Source organism: Prionailurus viverrinus, chromosome A3 (assembly GCF_022837055.1).
Source record: "Prionailurus viverrinus isolate Anna chromosome A3, UM_Priviv_1.0, whole genome shotgun sequence".
NCBI classification, from domain to species: Eukaryota; Metazoa; Chordata; class Mammalia; order Carnivora; family Felidae; genus Prionailurus; species Prionailurus viverrinus.
The window spans coordinates 116,084,046-116,102,258 of record NC_062563.1 but is presented as its reverse complement, the minus strand read 5'-3'; the positions used below and the strand labels follow the sequence as shown (position 1 = coordinate 116,102,258).

At 52.7% G+C, this 18,213-nt stretch overlaps 1 protein-coding gene across 3 annotated transcripts in view; it reads right to left on the bottom strand.

Annotated features, from left to right (window-relative positions):
* Positions 1-1,662: 1,662 nt before the first annotated feature.
* The window catches only part of GALNT14 (polypeptide N-acetylgalactosaminyltransferase 14), a 209,466-nt gene continuing 192,915 nt past the window's right edge, over positions 1,663-18,213 (bottom strand). Inside the window, exons 12-15 of one of the 3 annotated variants that reach the window (XM_047851980.1) lie at positions 14,211-14,294; positions 13,592-13,736; positions 3,431-3,550; positions 1,663-2,237 (exon numbers count right to left, since the gene is read on the bottom strand). In XM_047851980.1, coding sequence (XP_047707936.1) covers positions 2,079-2,237; positions 3,431-3,550; positions 13,592-13,736; positions 14,211-14,294 — 508 coding nt within the window. In that variant the 3' untranslated portion in view covers positions 1,663-2,078. The remainder of the gene's footprint in view (positions 2,238-3,430; positions 3,551-13,591; positions 13,737-14,210; positions 14,295-18,213) is intronic. The other 2 variants (XM_047851981.1, XM_047851982.1) reach the window with 2 other exon arrangements.

Genomic DNA, 18,213 nt, shown 5'->3' with positions numbered 1-18,213 from the left:
AGGACTGTATGGCAAGGACTGAGGGCGGCTTATGGCCAATAGGCCTGGAGAACCAAATCCTGCCAACAGTCAGTGAGTGAGCCCTGGAACAGATCCTCCTGTTTGAACCCTGAGATGACCAGAGCCCTGGAAAACACCTTGACTGTAGCATTTCCAGTCACTCTGAAGCAGGGGACCCTGTGAAGCTGAGCCTAGATTCTTGATCCACAGAAACTGTTCGATAACAAATGTGCGTTGCTTTAAGCTGCCAGGTTTTGGGGGTAATTTGTCATTTAGCAATAGATAAATAAGACCATTACTAAACAGCTTGTGGTGGACTGACCTTGGCAGAAAATGTATGGGACTATTTTGGGAACTTCTTTTTTTTTTTTTTAAGTTTATTTTTGAGAGACAGAGCACGAGCAGTGGAGGGGCAGAAAGAGAGGGAGACACAGAATCTGAAGCAGGCTCCAGGCTCCGAGCTGTCGGTGCAGAGCCCGACGCGGGGCTCAAACCCACAAACTGTGATCATGACCTGAGCCAAAGCTGGACACTTAACCGACTGAGTCACCCAGGCGTCCCTATTTTCGGAACTTTTAAACAATATGCATTGGTTCTTTTCTTAAACCCTAGTTAATAAGCATGAACAAAGGTGCATCTTTGGCTCAATCAGTTGAGCATCTGACTCTTGATTTGGGCTCAGGTCATGATCTCATAATTCATGGGTTTGGGGTCTGCACTGGGCTCTATGCTGACAGCATGGAGCCTCTTGGGCTTCTCTCTCTCTCTCTCTCTCTCTCTCTCTCTCTCTCCCCCCCCCCCCTCTGTGCACCTCCCCTGCTTGTGCTCTCTCTCTCTCTGTGTCTCAAAATAAATAAATAAACATTAAAAAGATAAGCACGGACAAACATAGTACCCAATTCCTAGGGCACATTGGGGATTTATTAGAGTAAGAAAGTCATATGCTAGTGGCTATAGATTATAAAGCCAGGAGGGCCCAGAGCAACATCTAGGGCAGTGGTCCCAACCAGGGAGGAGAATCCAAATCACCTGAGGAGCCTGGACCCCACCTGGACCTCCCAAAGCAGGATCTCCACAGCTGGAATCTGAGCCCCTAAATAGACATGATTTGTCCAGATGAGAGAACATAACCCTGGGTAAGAACCACGGATTTGCTCCTGTTCCCCTACTTGACATGTTGGGAAATGAAGCAGCAGAGCAGTTGTGTGTATGTGATTTTTTAATTAAAAAAATTTTTTTAAGCTTGCTTATTTTGAAAGCGAGTGAGCGAGCAGGGGAGGGGCAGAGAGAGAGGGAGAGAGAGACTGTCAAGCTGACTCCACACTACCAGCACCCAGACCGAACCAGGGCTCAAACTCACGAACCGTGAGATCATCACCTGAGCTGAAACCAAGAGTTGGATGCTTAACCGACTGAGCCACCCAGGTGCCCCTGTGTGTCTTTCATGGTCACACAGGCTGTTGGTGGCAGCCCAGGATAGGAGCATGAGTCTCTCATGGACCTGTTCTCTTTGCCCAAAGACCCTGCAAGACCCTGCAAGAACCCAAAGTTCTGCTCTGCCCAAAGACCCTGCAGCCTCCGCCCCGCCGCGTGTCCCCTCTGAATGAAGAACTTAGCTTAGCCCAGAGCTTACATAAGTAGAAACAAATAGATGCACAGAGAAAACATCTAAGGTTCCTTTATTTGTTTTGAAAACAACCTCCATTCTTCATCTCTCAATTTAGTCCTGGTCCAGTGACAAAAAAAGGCTTTTCTCTCTGGCTTCCTTTGTAAGAAAGGGAACAACATAAACACTTCCCATTACATCTTGGTCACCAGATTCCAGCAAGGTGAAGACTGGGCCAGGACTGGAACTCAGCAGCACGGAGAGCACGTGAAATCTGTCTCTGAGCCCCACGTGGCTTACAATCCTTTCCTCCATCCTCCCTGAGACACCTGCTCCTGTCCAGGGGCTCTTCTCTATCTCCCCATGCAGGGCATCTACTACAGTAGTTGGGAGCTGCTGGTGGCCTGATTTCTGGTCTGCTTCTCATCTGGGAAACGTCACCCATGGCCCCGCTGGCTCAGGCACGGGGTCCTCAAGAGCTCACCAGGTCCCAGTGCTGGCTCATAAGTGACGACTCACATGGGTTGACAACGATTTCCCTGCCATTCTCGGAGCCATCACCAAACATGTCCGTGTCTAGGCAGAGGTGGGATGCTATGTGCTCGATGCGGGAACCAGTCTTGGTCCACTGCTGAGAAGACGGATAGGAGAGAGAGTGAACCGGGATTCTCTGGCTAAGGCCCCAGGTCCTATCGACAACATCAGCAGCTCCAGAACAATCAGCTGTGTTTACACCGCACGGCTGGGGTCACCCAGAGACTTGACTTCATGGTCTCAGGGAGGAATAAAACTGCAACTAATTGCTTTGCCAGGTACTGTTGGTTTTTCTGGTTTTGTTTGTTTGTTTGTTTGTTTTTTCCCCTCCAGATAAAAAAGTAAAAGCAAAATCAATATGTTTGCTAGGAAAACTCATTAGAAGGCAGTAACTTTCTAAGCCACAGGCCAGAAAACATGAAGCACGTTAGTCAGAGGAGCACCCAGAGAGATGATGTGCCCTCAGTGTCTGCACGGCAGGAAGATGTGGGAGTGAGCTGGTGGATGGGGTGCAGGAGGGCAGAGAGGCTTCTGGGCAGCACCTGATGCCACGAACCTGTGCTCCTCCAAAGCGCTCCAGCACATGAAGGGCCCAGGCAGAGAGGGGAGCTCATGCCTCTGCTCCCCAGACCTCCTCTTACCCAACAAGTGGGGGGGATGGACACGTTTCGGGGAACCACCACTGAGCAGGCACCATGGACCACTTCAGTTCATCGCTCTAAACAGCTGCCCCATGGGGGGAGCATCATCAACTAACTTCACAGAGGAAGAAACCAAAGCTCAGAGAGGTCCAGTAACCTGCTGTGGGTCACACAGCCAATGAGTCATAAAAGGGCATTGGAATCTCTGTCTCTCTAATGCCAGTACCCAGTTGGCAGGAAACTGTGTGGGGTTAACAACTTGGGGTCAGGTGGGCACATGGCACATCCAGAGTGCTACGAATCTTGGTGGACATCCTGCCAGAGCACAAGGCTTCTGAAGGCAAAGTTAAAGCACTGCTCATCCCTGTGGCCCTGAAGGCTTTGCCCCAGTGCTCTCCGGCTCCGGGGTGCCAGGTGGGCATCAGAGCTACGCAGGAGGGTACAAGATGCACGTGCACACTGTGGTTTGCCGAAGTCCACAGGCATTCAGGGGCAATCCGACCACCTCTCCTAACCAGGAGGGTCTGTTTCTGATCAACCCCTCCTCTTCTACAGTTTCTCTCTTGTCTTGCACATGAGCCTCTGACCTTACTCAGGCAGTCCAGAAGCTGCAGGTGGCCACGCCCCTGTGTACCCACTGAGCATTTACCTGTCTGTCATCTCCATTCTTGCAGAGGACAAGAACCACCGGGGCTCCAGGGAAGATGGTGACGACGGACAGGCACAGCTCCTCCTGGAGGATCTGCTGGGTGTATGTGAAGGCCCATATCTGGAGGAGAAGAGGCCAGAAGGTTCACATCAGGATCCTCGGAAGTCTGGTGGGGCACTCCCGGGACTATGTGTGATAATTAGCGAAGCCTGGTGGTATAAAGCACTGGGGGTCCCAGCAGGAACAGATGGTCAACAAAGTCACCTCGAACAATGGGACTCAACAGCCAGAGGCTCGCAGGTCACAGCCCCACTGAACTCTCCATCCCCACACCTGTGAAGGGGACTGGCCTGGGCATGCAGGCCACCTCTGGGAGGCATGGAACAACTCTGGGCTTGAGGTGGCGAAGCCTGAACAGCGCCGCAGCCCAGCTGTGTGGTCAACGGTTTCTCTGTCAGATCCAGGTCTGTTCCCCACACTTGACACCGTGAGCAGACCTGGCAGGGAGGCCAAATCGGTGCCCTGAAAGCCTGAGTGTTCTGATAAGAGGCCCACGGCAGGACAAAGGGAACAGGGAGTGTGCCGAGGGAGGGAGCGGAAGGACAGAGGGAAAGTCAGGAGACAGAACATCGTCACAGCAGGGGTGTGCACTCCAGCACTCCAGGAGGAGATGGCTTAGTGCAGAGCTCCTACAGGGAGGGGAGCTGAAAAGGCAAAAGGACAAGGAGGGTGGGGAGAGGAAAGGGGCATTCTGGGAGAGTCCTTACAAGGAACATGACTCACTTATTCCATGCAATGCCAGAGATCAGAGAGCAGCTAAGTGCTGAAGAAGCCCAAGCCACTCCTGTTTCTTAGGTCAGGGAGAAGAAAACGTGAAACTCCACAAGGTCCTTCCCAGGCTGCCAAGTGGGGGCCCAGCTACCCTTTGCCCTCATCACGGAGCAAGGGTGACCGGTGGGTTGGATGCTTTGAGGGGAGCTGCCGAGAGAACCCATCAAGGACTGAACTCCTTCCCCGCTGCACCCCTGCAGTTGGCCCTCAGCCTCTGGACCAGGCCACTTGGCAGCCACTTCTCCTTGGCCCGAGAATGGAGAAAGTGTCCCTTAGCTGGCTGGCCTCCTGTTCTAGGTCCATATGCCCCATAAGCTGACCCGGTGCTCATCTGTTCCTTGTTCTGCACCTCCCCCAGCTGATGGCAGCCACTCCCCAGCCTTGGCACCTCTCCTGACTTCTGCTAGCTAGTGACATCCTCAGCGTCTTTCCTGTGTTCTCCTCTTCGCTCCCAAGCTTGGGTCCTTCTGCTGCCCCATCAGACACTTGGATGCAGACCACTGCCTCTCCTGATCTGGAACCTTCCCTGTCCCTGATACCTGGATGGGGCCACCGGTTCAGTGGGAGCCACCGTCCTCTATGGTTGGGTTCTATGTGTGGATTCCCTTCTCGTTAAAAAAAATTTTTTTTTTTAACGTTTACTTATTTTTGTGTGAGAGAGAGACAGAGTGCGAGCAGTGGAGGGGCAGACAAGAATCCGAAGCAGGCGCCAGACTCTGAGCTGTCAGCACACTGCCAGGTGTGGGGCTCGAACCCACCAACTGTGAGATCATGGCCTGAGCCCAGGTCAGATGCTTAACCAACCGAGCCACCCAGGCGTCCCTCCTGTGTCTCTTTTCAAATTGCTGGTGTTGGGAGAAGATCTAGACCAGGGGAGTGTATGGAAATACAGATGAAAATAGACTGGCTGTGAATTGAGACTTCTTGGAGCCTGGGCAAGGGTCCAGGGGATCCTTTATACTCTTCCATCTATTTCTAGACCTGTATATATATTTAATTTTTTAAATAATAAATGTTACGGAATGTACTCCTTGGAACACATCAATAAATTCTCCACCGGCCTTGAACATCACCATACTACACACGCCATGTGCTTCCCTCCAGGGTAAACTGAAAGGGAAAGACGTCTGTATGCACAGAGGTGAAACAATAACCATGATGACATTGTTACCGATGACTAGCATTTGCTGAACACTTACTGTGTGCGAGACACTGTTCCGGGGGCTTTCCACAGATTAATTTAGTCTTCATAGGAATCCTACTAGATAAGTATTATTATTATTATTATCCTCATTTTACAGACGACGAAAGGCTCACAGAGGTTATCCAAACTCACGAACTGGTCAGCGGTCCCGGACCATCTCCAGCTTGTTTATTGTCGCTGTTGCTGCCACAGTCACGGCTCCTTCCAGCACCCTTCTATTCAAGTTTAATCACAGGCAGTGTCTGTCCCTCAGATCCCTCACAAATCTAGAAAACTGTAGATCAGCTCCACTCTGACAGCACAGAGCTGGTCACTTCCCACTGGAAACAAGGGTCACACCCCATGTTGGGGACTGGGGAGGGGGATCGGACCTCCCTGACATTGATGGGAACTGGGGAAGTGCATGGAGGCCCACGTTCCCCGGACTCCATGCCAGGGCAGGGGGGTGGGGTACACACAGTGCGGCCTACCAGCCTGTGCCTGTTCCCCTTTTCTTCCCACCCCGGCTCTGTCCCCTGCTATGAACTCCTGCACCTGCATATGCGTGCTCCGCTGGTCACCCCCTTGGACCTAGGTAGCGTGCTAGGGACACAGGGTACCCCCAGGAGATCCATGCAGGTCCTCAGTTCAGGCTTCGGCCATTTCGGTGGGGGATTCTGGGGCTCCAGACATATGCAGTGTGATCTAGAAAGTGGAAGCAGATCTTGGGTGTGTGTCCAGAGAATTCTGTACGAGGAGGGGAGGGTGGGGAGAGAAAAGCCCGAAGCCCAGGCCCAGGCCCAAGGGCAGAAATGCCAGGGAACCACTGCCCAGGCCCACCATACGACTGGCCTCAGCTTTAGATTTCTGCCATTGTCTGGAAATGAGGCTAAACACAGTCAGTGATGTGGAAAGAAGATAAGGTCCATCCCCCTGACCCATTACCACCCACACAGCTTGCTGTAAACCATGAATTAGCATTTTAAAAATAAATCCTGTAATTATCTTGATTACCACAATACACTGACTTTGTCTTTGTGTGTGTGTGTGTTAAGAGCATTAACTAATTAAACATAAAAACTTGACATATACCACAATTTCTGAAAGCTTATCTTGGCATTTCTTCTTTTTTAGTATCCCGGGGGCTTCTAAACCTGGAAGTGCTAGGGAAGGCTTGAGGGTGGGAGGGGGGGTGGTGGTTTTTTTTCACATCGGAGACACCCCATCCACTAATGCCTTTCGGGAAGGAAGGCATATGGTGACCCCCACGGAGGCCGGGGCTGGGCTCAGAAGAGATCACCTCAAGACCCCCAAGGGGAGAACGCACATGCACAGACAGGGTATGGAAGCCTTTACACTGAGTGGACTTTCCATTAGCTGGTGTTTACCAGCACTGAAATAATTCAGCCTCATGATTTCTCGGAGGAGCCACATCTGCGAGGGAGGAGGGAGGGAAGCAGAACACGGGAGCAGGTGGGGCAGGAAGCGAGGAGAGGTTTTCTGATTCCCGTTCTGCAACCTGTCAGCCTTCCAGAATGGCCGGTGATGAATGGGTTTATTAAATGAACCTCGGAGTCAGAAATGGATTCAGGAAGGTAGCCGTGGTTGCTCAGGCTGGCCTGGCCTAGATCGGTGTGCGCTGAGCCGTCTCCTGACAGCTCCATTTGGGGGTCTGGCCCAGTCATAGACACCACCCCCCGTCCCTGCACCCCGGTGCACACAGACATGGCCACACCTACAGAAGGTAACTCAGAGGTGGTGTGGGCAGCCTCGCCTCCTCAAAGATAGGCCACTGAGGGACTGAGGAGAGGGGGGTCCACTCCTGGCCCTCCAGCCCCTTTTCTCCTGCCCTGGAAGAGGGGAACTGATGATGGGGAGGGGTGGTCGAGGTTGGACCTTAAGGACTCTGCGCTTAGCGAGTCTCTGGAAGTCAGCCCCTGCATGAGGAGAAGCGTGCAGCCTGGCAGGTGGGAGCAGCAGACTTCTCTCTAGGTGATGCCAATCCGGCCGCAGCCATCAGGGCTGGGACCACATGGGCCATAACACCCAGCCCGGACTTCATGTCTTGTGTTGGATGAAACAGCAGAGGAAAGGGGCTCTTAAGAGGACATGTCTGGGGGCGCCTGGGAGGCTCAGTCCAGTTAAGCATCTGACTCTTGATTTCGGCCCAGGCCATGACCTCACTGTTGTGAGATCGAGTCCCGCATCAGGTTCTGTGCTGAGCATACAGCCTGTTTAGGATTCTCTCTCTCTCCCTCCCTCTGCCCCTGTCTCCGACTCGTGCTCTCTCTCTTTCTCAAAATAAATAGACATTTAAAAAGAAGATGAAGACATGTCTTGAGGAGCCAAGGTCCAAAAGAGGCAGGCATGAGATGGGTCGGAGTCCAGGCCCAGGGCTGACCTTGGAATGGCCCAGTGCCACCTCCAGGAGGCAAGAAGGAACCAGCCTGGGGCAGCAGCTCTCGACTAGAGTGATCTCACCCCTATCTGTCTGCCCAGGGGACATACAGCAGTGTCTGGAGACATTTTTTGAGCACTAGGACTAATTGGAGGGTGTCACTGGCACCTAGCAGGTGGGGCCAGGGATGCTGGCAAAACCTACAGTGCACATGACAGTCCCCACAACAAAGAATTATCCGGTACTAATGCAAACAGTGCTGAAGTTGAGACACCCCAGCCTAGTCTGAAGGGCTTGGTCCCTGGGGACAGCAGGCCCGGCATTACTCGTGTATGACCTAAGAGTACTGGTCAACCTCTCTAAGCCTCGCTTACCCCATCTGTGAAATGGGGGGATAACAGGACACAGTTCACAGGGTCATGTGATGACCAACCCAGATGATGCCCGTGGAACACGCAGCCGGTGCCTGGCCCTGACGCAGCCTCTGTGAACAGTACTTTTGTAGCACGTGGGAGGAGCGATGGTTGGGTGAGGAGAGAAACATTCACACGTGGAGAGAAGGAAGGGGCTGTGTTGTCATCAATGCAGAAGCCCGCGTCAGTTACTGATGGTGGTGAGCTCCCCGTTCAAAAACTCTTCAGCGTGGGGAACAGTAAACAACGAAGAAGAGACCCCACGTGCCAAGCAGCATTGCTGGTTCTGTTGTGGTTAGATGGGCAAATAGCTCATTTATAAGGACTCTGGCTCCAGGTGCTTTACATTCATAGTCTATTGATGCTCACAGTGGCCCTGGGAGGCAGGAATGGTTTTATGGAGGGGGACAGAGGTCAGTGGTTACTCTGGGCAATGCCAGGCGCAGACCGCAGGGTTGACTTTAAATGTGGGGTCTCTTTGGTGAGAGTGGATCTGAGCCAAGGGCATCCAGAACCACCAACTGGCCTTGAGTAGGCCACTCTGAAGGCCGCACACACACACCCTGAAGCCTTCTTCAGACAAGGTGTCTGGAATGAATGCATGGGCTCAAGTGACACTTCAGTTCAGCCAACCTCTCGACGCACCTAGGTCCCTGAAGGATCACCCAAATGCACTGACTGGCCGTGTTGGGGACACCTTCTTCAGCTGCACAGACACAGACCTCAGCCTCTCCCTGGTGACCTGGGAGGCTCAGAGTTACAGTCCCTGCCTTCAATTAGGACCTTCACCAGACTCACTGTTAGGGTGTTTTCTTTATTCCCAGTCCATCCTGTCCCTTCGTCCTGAGTTGTAAGAACACACTTTATATACATGTGACTTAAAAACCCACAGCCAGTGCATCTGTTGTTGGATCATGCTTTTTGGCCCAAGAGTGACTGCTGGCTCCTTGCTTGTTACTCCTGCGAACGTGGGCGACATACTGAACTCTGCAGCTCTGTCCCCTCTGTGGGGAATGAAGATAATGTGGGTCCCTGCCGTGGAGGGTCACTGTAGGGAACAGATGGGTTTCCATGTGTATGCGTTCAGAACGGGGCTGACCACAGAGCAAGCGCTTCATCTGTGGACTACGGTAACGGAGGAAGCCAACAGGAAAAGAGATGGGCCCAGAGAGCTTCCTTTAGAAAAGTGCCTTTGCTTTGCCTCCCAGGAGAGATGCCGGAAAGGCAGCCATGATGGGGCCGATCCCAAGGGTGTGTTCCCAAAGCGTGGGGAGGAATGGTGGGATCAGACAGGGAAGATGACATACTGGCCACCGTCCCGTGGGCAGACTCACTTTGGGTGCCAAGGGGAGTGCAGATGCGGGGGCAAGAGTTTCACCTTCTCTCACCCACCCGGGTGTCCAGCTGTCTACACGTGTCCTTCATAAGCCAGTAGCCCAAACTGCCAGGAACACAGGGAGATGGACACACTGAAGAGTTTTTAGGTTTGTTTCCCTTTTGAAAAATTGGGATAGTAAACGAGATTGGTGCATCTGTCTTCCTTCTATCTTTCACACAAATATTTTTCTAGAGAATCCAATAAAGTTAAGGGGGAAACTCGTTAACCTGGAGGGTTCTTGGGCTTCGCACGTCTGCAGACTGATGATGTATTTCTCGTGTACTTCACCCAAGGCATCAGCTTGCTGACATCTTCAATACACTCTCAGATTAAACATTTTGTTCCCAAGGTTGACGAGCCGGCCAAGAAAGAGAGGTGAGGCAGGGTGGACAGATGGGCTGGGGGTGGGGCAGGGACATGAGCCAGTGTCAGAGGCAGAGGACAACCATGGTCTGGTTGTCTCCTTTCAACAATGGGGACACCCATGTGCCTGGGAACCCACCCCGGGAGAGCGTGTGGCCAGCTGGAAGCAGAACTGCAAGCTCTTGTTACCACCCTCTGCTGTTCTTTTACTCCAGGAGTCTGGACCCTGGAATCATCTACCGCATGGCCTGAGCTTGGTTTCAGGACCTGTAGAGATCTCACCCCAGGTCTCTCCTCCCAAGGGTAGACTGAAGCCAGACTATACACAGCCAGGCCCAAAGGGAACCATTTAGAGGGGAGCGACCAAATGTGGATTTGCCAGCAGGGAGCTCATAGCGGGGGACAGAGCCAGGGCGGGCAGAAAAGGGGAATAGGCACAGGCTGGTAGCCTGTGCTAAGTGTACCCCACCCCCCTGCCCTGGCAGGGAGTCCAGGGAACGTGGGCCTCCATTCATGAACTTTGCCATTTCCCATCAATGTCGGGGAGGTGCCGACTGTCTGGTCCGCCCCCCCCCCCAGTCCCCGACATAGGGTGTGACCCTTGTTTCTAGTGGGAAGTGACCAGCTCTGTGCTGTCAGAGTGGAGCTGATCTACAGTTTTCTATATTTGTGAGGGATCTCAGGGACAGACATCTCACACGAATGAACTTGAATAAAAGGGTTCCAGAACCATCTATGACTCCGACAGCAGCAGCGATAGCAGAGCTACGGCATGGTGGCTAGATTTTCCAAATCCCGCCATCACCACTTCCTAGCCTATGACTTTGGATAATCTCTCCAGGCCCTGGTTTCATCTGCAAAATTAGGATAATAGTGATACCTCCTTAACAGGGCTCTTGTATCCCTTCCTTGCTACGGCTTCTCACAGGCAGAGAAGGCAGCAGCTGAAGAAAGGGCTGAATTGAGTCATGAGAAAGGGCCTGCGGGGCACATGGGACTCCCCTCGGGACAGGCCAAGAGGCAGCACAAGAAGAGAAATAAAATGTAGGAGGGGAGAAGAGGTGAAGCAGGGTCAGAGGAGACAAGCTCGGGATGTCATAGCACATTAGCAGAAAGGGCTGGTGGGCAGAAAGGCAGGACTATCTCTCCTACGTAGGAAGGACGGAAACATACTGAAAGGAAGAGAAAGGTAACCCAAGTCAGTCCTGCAAGCGTGTAGCTCCACATGTGTGCACGCATACACACAAAACTGGAGATTATTCTAGCTGAATTAGTTATGTGGATTTCTATCAGTCCAAAGTGGGTTTACACCTTCACAACACTTGGATGTGCAGCCCAGTCCTGCTGTTGGCCGTGGGCCCCCTCTCAAAGGGGGCTGTGTCTGATGCAACCTGGCCCCACTCTGCATCCAGCATGCAGCCTGATGCCTGGCACACTGTGGGCACTCAGTGTTGTCCGTGGAAGCAGACTGAATGTCTATCTTAGAGTCTTCTTCCATTTTCCTGAATTCACACTGCTGCTACACAAACTGTTCTCTCCAAAGTGGGTAGGAGTGATAGCTTGGCACTCTCTTCTAGAAAGAGTTCTTGGCTCACTCCAAGCCTGTTACTATGATCGCTCTTAGTTTCCCACAGATCACTGCTTTTTCTCCCCTTCTTGTGCCAATGGAAGGTCAGCTGGAATAGGTACTATTACCCTCCAGTGAAATCTTTCACTGGGGCTGGGCTAGTGAGGAACCCCTCCCCGAGACCACAGAGATCCTGTGGCTCCCCTCCTCCCATGTCCTTATGGAGCCGAAGACATGAAAAGCCACTGCTTTGCTGAAGACAGATCAAGCCAACTCCTGTCCCTGGAAAAGGCGGATGGCAACATTCAGGCTGTTGGGAACCCCGCGGACAGGGCCTGCACACAGAGTCAGAAGAGAGGCAGGTGCCTCACCTATTTGCAACAGTTTACAAAACAGTCACTTAAGCAAATGGTGTCATTCCCAGCCAGGCTGCCATACCTAAGGCAAAACCAATACCCCTGCTTCCTTTCCCCTTTCCTGTCTAACTCAGACAGCCCCTCCCATGTCCTGCTGGAGCAGAGAAACGGGTCTTGGAAAAGTCATTGCAAGCTGGAGGCCGGTGGTGAGATGCCTCAAACATAGGCACAGACTTTTGTGGCAGACGGTGTGGGGAGCCACTGAAGGCTGTATTGAGATGGGGAACAGAAGTGTGATGGTGACACGTCTGCTGGGGGATGAGGGGCAGAGACCGGAGACTGTGGCCGAAACCAAACACAATGGTTCCCAACCCAGGTGGTTTTATGCCCCAGGGGGGTTTGGTGTAGCTTGGAGAAAGTTCGATTGTCACGACTGGTGTGCGGGACATCTGGTGGGCAGAGGCTGCTGCTAGGCAGGCTGCAGAGCACAGGACAGCCCCCACTGGAAAGAACCATCCAGCCCCAAACGTCAATGGTGCTGAGGCTGAGGAGTGAATGCAGGACGAAGAAGAAGAGCTAGGTATTCGAGGAGAGACGGGAAGGGATCTACGGGAATGGGGACACGGGGAAAAGAGGAGCCAGGACAGATGGACAGGACTGGAGCCTGGAAGAGGGTAGTCACACAGAGAAGGTGTGGGACGGGGGTGTGGCCGTGGTGCCCAGCAGCCGCTCGTAGCCAGCTGTTGACTGGAATCACGGACACTGTGTCATCCAGCCACAGCCCAGGCCTTCACACATGCTTCCTGGGCTGCCCCTTCTCCCTGTCCTGACAGGGCCTATTCCTACTCCTCTCTCAGGATGCAGCGCATTTTCAAGTCCTCTGGGAAGATGTCCCTGATCCTTATGCATATGGCAGATACCACCCTTGGTGACTGAGCTCCATCCAGGACAGGGTTTACAACAGAAGGGCTGTTTACTTGCCGCTTCCTGCATTAGATCCCTTGGTTGGGCGGGGGGGGGGGGGGGGGGGGGGCCATAGAGACCAGCAACCTAGTCACTCCTCACCTTGAGAAGAACGGTGTGCTGGGTGAATAAATGAGTGAAATGCCCAGAGGGATGAAAACTAGAATTTGTGAATCAATGAAACAGGATGTCAAAGCTGGAAGCTTGCATAGAATCTCTAAGAAACCATTTACAGAGCAAAGGACAGTGACCTGAGAACCTGAGTGAATACTCACCATTAGTGTATGAAAGCGGAGGGTAGGAGCCGGCAAAGGAAAGAGGGAGAAAGAATCTGGATTCTGCAGCTCTGTGGGAGCCAGGAGGAAGCTATGTGGCTAAAGCTGGATGTGCTTTACTATATCCACCTGACCCAGCCCACATTTACTGCCAGCAGGTAGGACACCAGTGACGTACGTACTTATTAAATCCTGCTAATTTAATGGCAATTTCCTATAGGCACGACGTTGCCCAGTAAGAAGAGGTCTTTCAGAGAAACTCTACACATTTGGAAAACTAGTGGAGTGCATTCAGTCCCAGAGTGAGGAGGAATCATACTTCTTCTCCTCTGTTGCTAAGCTCTGGGTATAACTGGACCCCTGGTGTCACAGAAAAGCAGATGACAGAGGCTAAGTCCCTGTACATGTTCTCATATCCCCAGCCTGTTGCTCACCTGGGATTTTGCATCCTCGCCTTTGATCTTGACACAGGGGCTTAGCCTGAGGTTGTAGATCTCGGTGTTTCTCTGCCTTTGAGACTCTAGGCACTTCTGCCTCTGTCGGATAGTGCCCTTCTGGATGGAGGAATCGTTGGGGACTCTGGAGGAAAGTCACAGGAATGAGGAGAACCAGCCGCTCTTTGGCTTAGTAACACTAGCAGCTGGAGAGGTCAAGGCAGGGTTTTGAGGATGACAGGGGCGTTTCATCCTGGGTGGTATTACCATGACCTGTGCTGGGGTGGGGGCTGCCACTAGGAACAATCCAGCAAGGAGAGACCCAGGAGCCACAAGGGTAAGGAGCCTGACATAGGACAGCGTCAACGAGCTCACGCCCTCCGATCAACTGGGGCTCAAATGCCAGCCGTTGCGAGACTGCTGCTAGCTAACCTCAATCCCTCATGCTACTGATTAACTTAATTCCTCTCCTGGTTTCAGGAAGGAAGGGGAGCTGACTGGTCTTCTCAGAGCTCCACGCACTTCAAAGTCCTGATCCAGTTGGCCACGGGATGTCCCTTCTCTGGACCAAGTCAGCTGAGGGCCTTGCCCTGCAGCCAGCAAGAGGTAGGGCAGATACCTGAGCTCTGGATAGACATTCTCCAGGTACCACTTGAAGCTCTGGCAGTGCAGATTCTTCCTCAGCTCCAATCTGCTCTCGACGCTGGGGGTGATGGGGGCAGGGGTAGACACAAAGACAAAACACAGCTGTGTCACAGACAGGTACCGAGGCCGAGGCACAAAACACAAGCTGTTGCCCACGCTGCACCCACATCTCTCCGGAGGGTACTGGAGAAATTACCCGAGACAGATTTCGAGAGCTCCAGACACAGCTATGGAAACACTTAGCAATATCTCACAATGGCGTGGTAATGACACGCACGGAGGGTTTGTGCTTTTACTTGGAAATGGGATCTGGGGGTGTTTTTTACTTTTCATTAAAAACAAGGCTACAAGGACATTCAGGGTGTTGTTGCTAATTTACTGCTAGGCCTCTGAGTCTACTTATCCACAAATCCCTCTTTGGATTCTGTAGTCAAAATATCATTCCTGACCACCTCTCCCTCAAAGAATCATCTTCTTTGGCTGGTTCTGGTGCCTGGTCATGTCTTTATGCATCAGACATTTATTGAGCGCCTACTGTGTGCCAGGCGTTGTGCCCCATGTGGGAAATGATGGATGGCGAGCTTTTGAGCAATTGACAAAGGTAATGAAACAAGCAACCACAACCCTGTGGGGATGTGGGGCGGGCATGTGGGGACTGTGGGGGCCCCTCAGAGGCACACCCTTGCTTGTTGGGTCCATGCTCGCCCAGGCGGTAATGGTGAAGGTGGTATCTGGAAGGAAAAGTGGACGCTATCAAGACAAACCAGAAAGTGGGTGAGGCAGGGGCCCCAGGTAGAGGCAGGGGAATAGCAAAGGGAGATTGGTCTGGTGGCAGGGGCAGCGTGCGCATGAATGTATGCACGTGGGGGTGGCGGATTGGAAGTAAACGGGATAAGAGATGATGAAACGGATGGTAAAGGGTCTGGGGGCCACTGGGGAGGAGTCTGGACTTTGAGGCAATGGGAGGCAACTGATGGGCTCTTAGCAGTGCAGAGCAACGTCTGCACTTTCAGGGCATCTTACTGGTGGCGAACTGGTCTGACGGGGCAAAGCTGGAGACGGGGCGGGCAGGGGGAGGCGGCCGCAGAAGCCCAGGAGCTGCTCACGCTCTCAGGTAGGAAACTGGGGAGTGGAACGGAGAGAAGGGACAGGTCCAAGCCCCTCCATTTCTCCCCAGCTGCACTGCCATCACCCTTCTGGGTTCCATGGACACTTTGTTCTTCCTGGGTGACCACAGAGGACCGACCTTGACTGGGCCAGCCTCCCCTCCTTCCGGCCCTGACTAGACCAGGTGCTTTCACAGCCAGGACGTGTACTTAGCACTGAGCATATTTCCTCACCAGACCCAAAGTAGGGTGAGCAGAGGAATGACATCACTTTTTTTTTTAAAGCTGAATGTTGAGTGTTCAAGCAAAGACCCAGGCGCTCAGTGTGTGAAGGGCGCAGGATCACTGGGGCTTGGTGATTGCAGGACATGGGAAGAGACGGGGAGGGAAGGGTCAAGGCTGACACCCAGATTTCTGACTTGGGCAGCAGGACACAAGGAGGAGTGTTCATGCAGATGGGGGATGCGGGATGAGGAACAAGCTTAAGAGTGAAGTAGACGAGTTCTCTTCAGGATTTGAGTTAGAGGAGCCTGGGAGGCGTCCAGGTGGAGATGTCCAGTTTGTACTTGGAGAAGGCGCAGTACGAAGACAGAGAGGACAGACCCTCGTGGAAGACCACATACAAAATGGAAAAGAGGAAACTGAGGCGGCAGATGGGACCAAGAAGGAAGAGTGGGGGCAGCAGCACGAGACTGCAGGTGCAGAAACCGTGGCCGGAGATACGCCGGAGGGGCTGGGAGGGAGAAGACTGATGGGGTAACACAGAGGATGTACGGGGCCCAAGGGGGTCAGGGTGAGCCAGGTGGGGGCTCTCAGGAACAGGAGGTGGGGGTGGGGCTCAGATCACACTCAGGAGAGGAGCAGGGAACAGCCGCCCACAACACTCGCAGGCAGGAGCTCATGACGCGTGGCCCTGAAGGAGCAGACAGGGCTGTAAGGGCATGAGTGATGCTGGATTGAGGAGAAGTTTTTGTAGGTTTTTCCCCACCTCCTTCTCTTCCTTTTTAAATGGTTTAAGTTTTAAGCTTTACGACACTGTCTCAGTTTAAATGCAGATGGGAACCATGCGGTAGGGAGGAAAGATCAGGGCTGAGGAAGAGTGGAGACCCGCGGAGGACAAAGTCCCCCAGAACAGTGGTTCCCACGCTGTCTGCACATTAGAGTCATGGAGGTGGGGGTGGGGTGGCTGCCTCTTAAAAATTCTACAGCCCAGGCCATACCTCAGAGTAGGTCAACTCTCTGGGAGTGGCAGCAGTCATTTTTGAAGCTCCCCAGGTGACTGCAACATGCAAGCTAGGTTAGGAAGCATTGCCCTAGAACTTGGCTCTTCGAGGAGAGGTCCTCAGACCGGCATCACGGCACCACCCAGGCGGGAGCTTTTTAGATATGCAACCACATTTTAACAAGATCTCCAGGAGACGTGTGTGCACATTAAAGTTTGAGAAGTCTTGAGCCAGGAGGCAGGAGAGAATGAATCCAGGTGGAGGGAGCTGGATAAATGTTGACTTATGAATGAATGCAGATGAAAGGTGGATCCCGAGTACAGGTGGAGGGCTGGCTAACACGGCAGGAGGCACACCTGTCTTTCGAGATGAACTAGAGGAGAATGGGGCAGATACAGCAAAGTTCACAGGTCATTTGTCTTGGGAAGTTGAGGCCATCTATTTCATCTATAAAACAGAAGGTGTCATCTGTTGTGAGTGACGGGTGAACTCAGGGGCTGGGGAGACAGGAGAGGTTTAAATTGAGATTGGGGAGAATGGTACCCAGGAAAGGCGGCAGGACTGACGGGTCTGCCAAGGGCCTCCCTGAGTCTGATGGCCACGGTGTGTTAGCAGCACCGGCTGATACCTTCCAGAACCTTCAGCAGCCTGTGCGCAGGGGAGGGAAAGGCACAAAGTCGGGTTCATCCAGGGTTGAGAAAACTTTGCCTGGGGTGTTGACAGATGCACAACAGGGCAAAAGATCTGAGGACAATGTCTTTTAAACCTTCTCTTTAAGCAAGAGAGTGAACCCAAGCTGGGGAGGGCAGGAGGTAAGGAAGGGGGAGGTGCATGGTCACAGACAGTGGACCAGAAGTTTGAGGACTCAGGACAAATGTCCTGTGAGGTCCTGTGCAATTGCCCTGGAGGGACAGCATGGGTTTATAACCTCAGAGACGGGAGCCATTCTGGCTGGGTCCGATGTAATCCTCCTGAGGGGTGCAGGCAGCAAAACCCACCCGCTCACCAGCCTTAGTCTGACTGAAGGACAGCAGTGTGACAAAAAAAAAAAAACAAAACACAACACTGGCTGCTCCTCAAAACAGTCAAATGACAAACATAAACAAACATAAACATCCCATTTTTCTTTTATCAGCTCTGGGCTGGAGAATTGTACCCTATAGTTTTGGGATCAGACAGGTGTGGTTTGAGCCTCATCCCCCAGGTGATTTGATTAGGGCAAGTCGCTTAATCTGCAGAAGCCTCGGTGTCCTGTCCCGTAAAATAGAGGCAATTAAATCCATTACTCAGAGTTTGGGGAGCGCTAACAGGATAGCCTTTAGGGCATCTGGCACAGAATTCCCTTCCTGTCCTTGTCCACTCCCAGGAAGCTAGAGCAGGGTGCTAGGGGACACCTGTCTGATACTGCTCCTCTGAGAAGAAGGGCAGTTTGCGTGTGGGTGACTCAGAATTCGGAGGAGGAGCTCTGACCTCTAGGGACTAAGGCCGTTGTGTCCCGCATCCTACTTCTCTGTAAAAAGCTATAAATATCGCCCCATTGTGTGAAACACAGCTCACTCACTGGGGCGGTGGTCCAGGTTGTCAGTCATTCCATAAGAGCTACCGAGAGTCCTGCACACCCAGGACAGGGCAGGAGCAAGAAGGGACA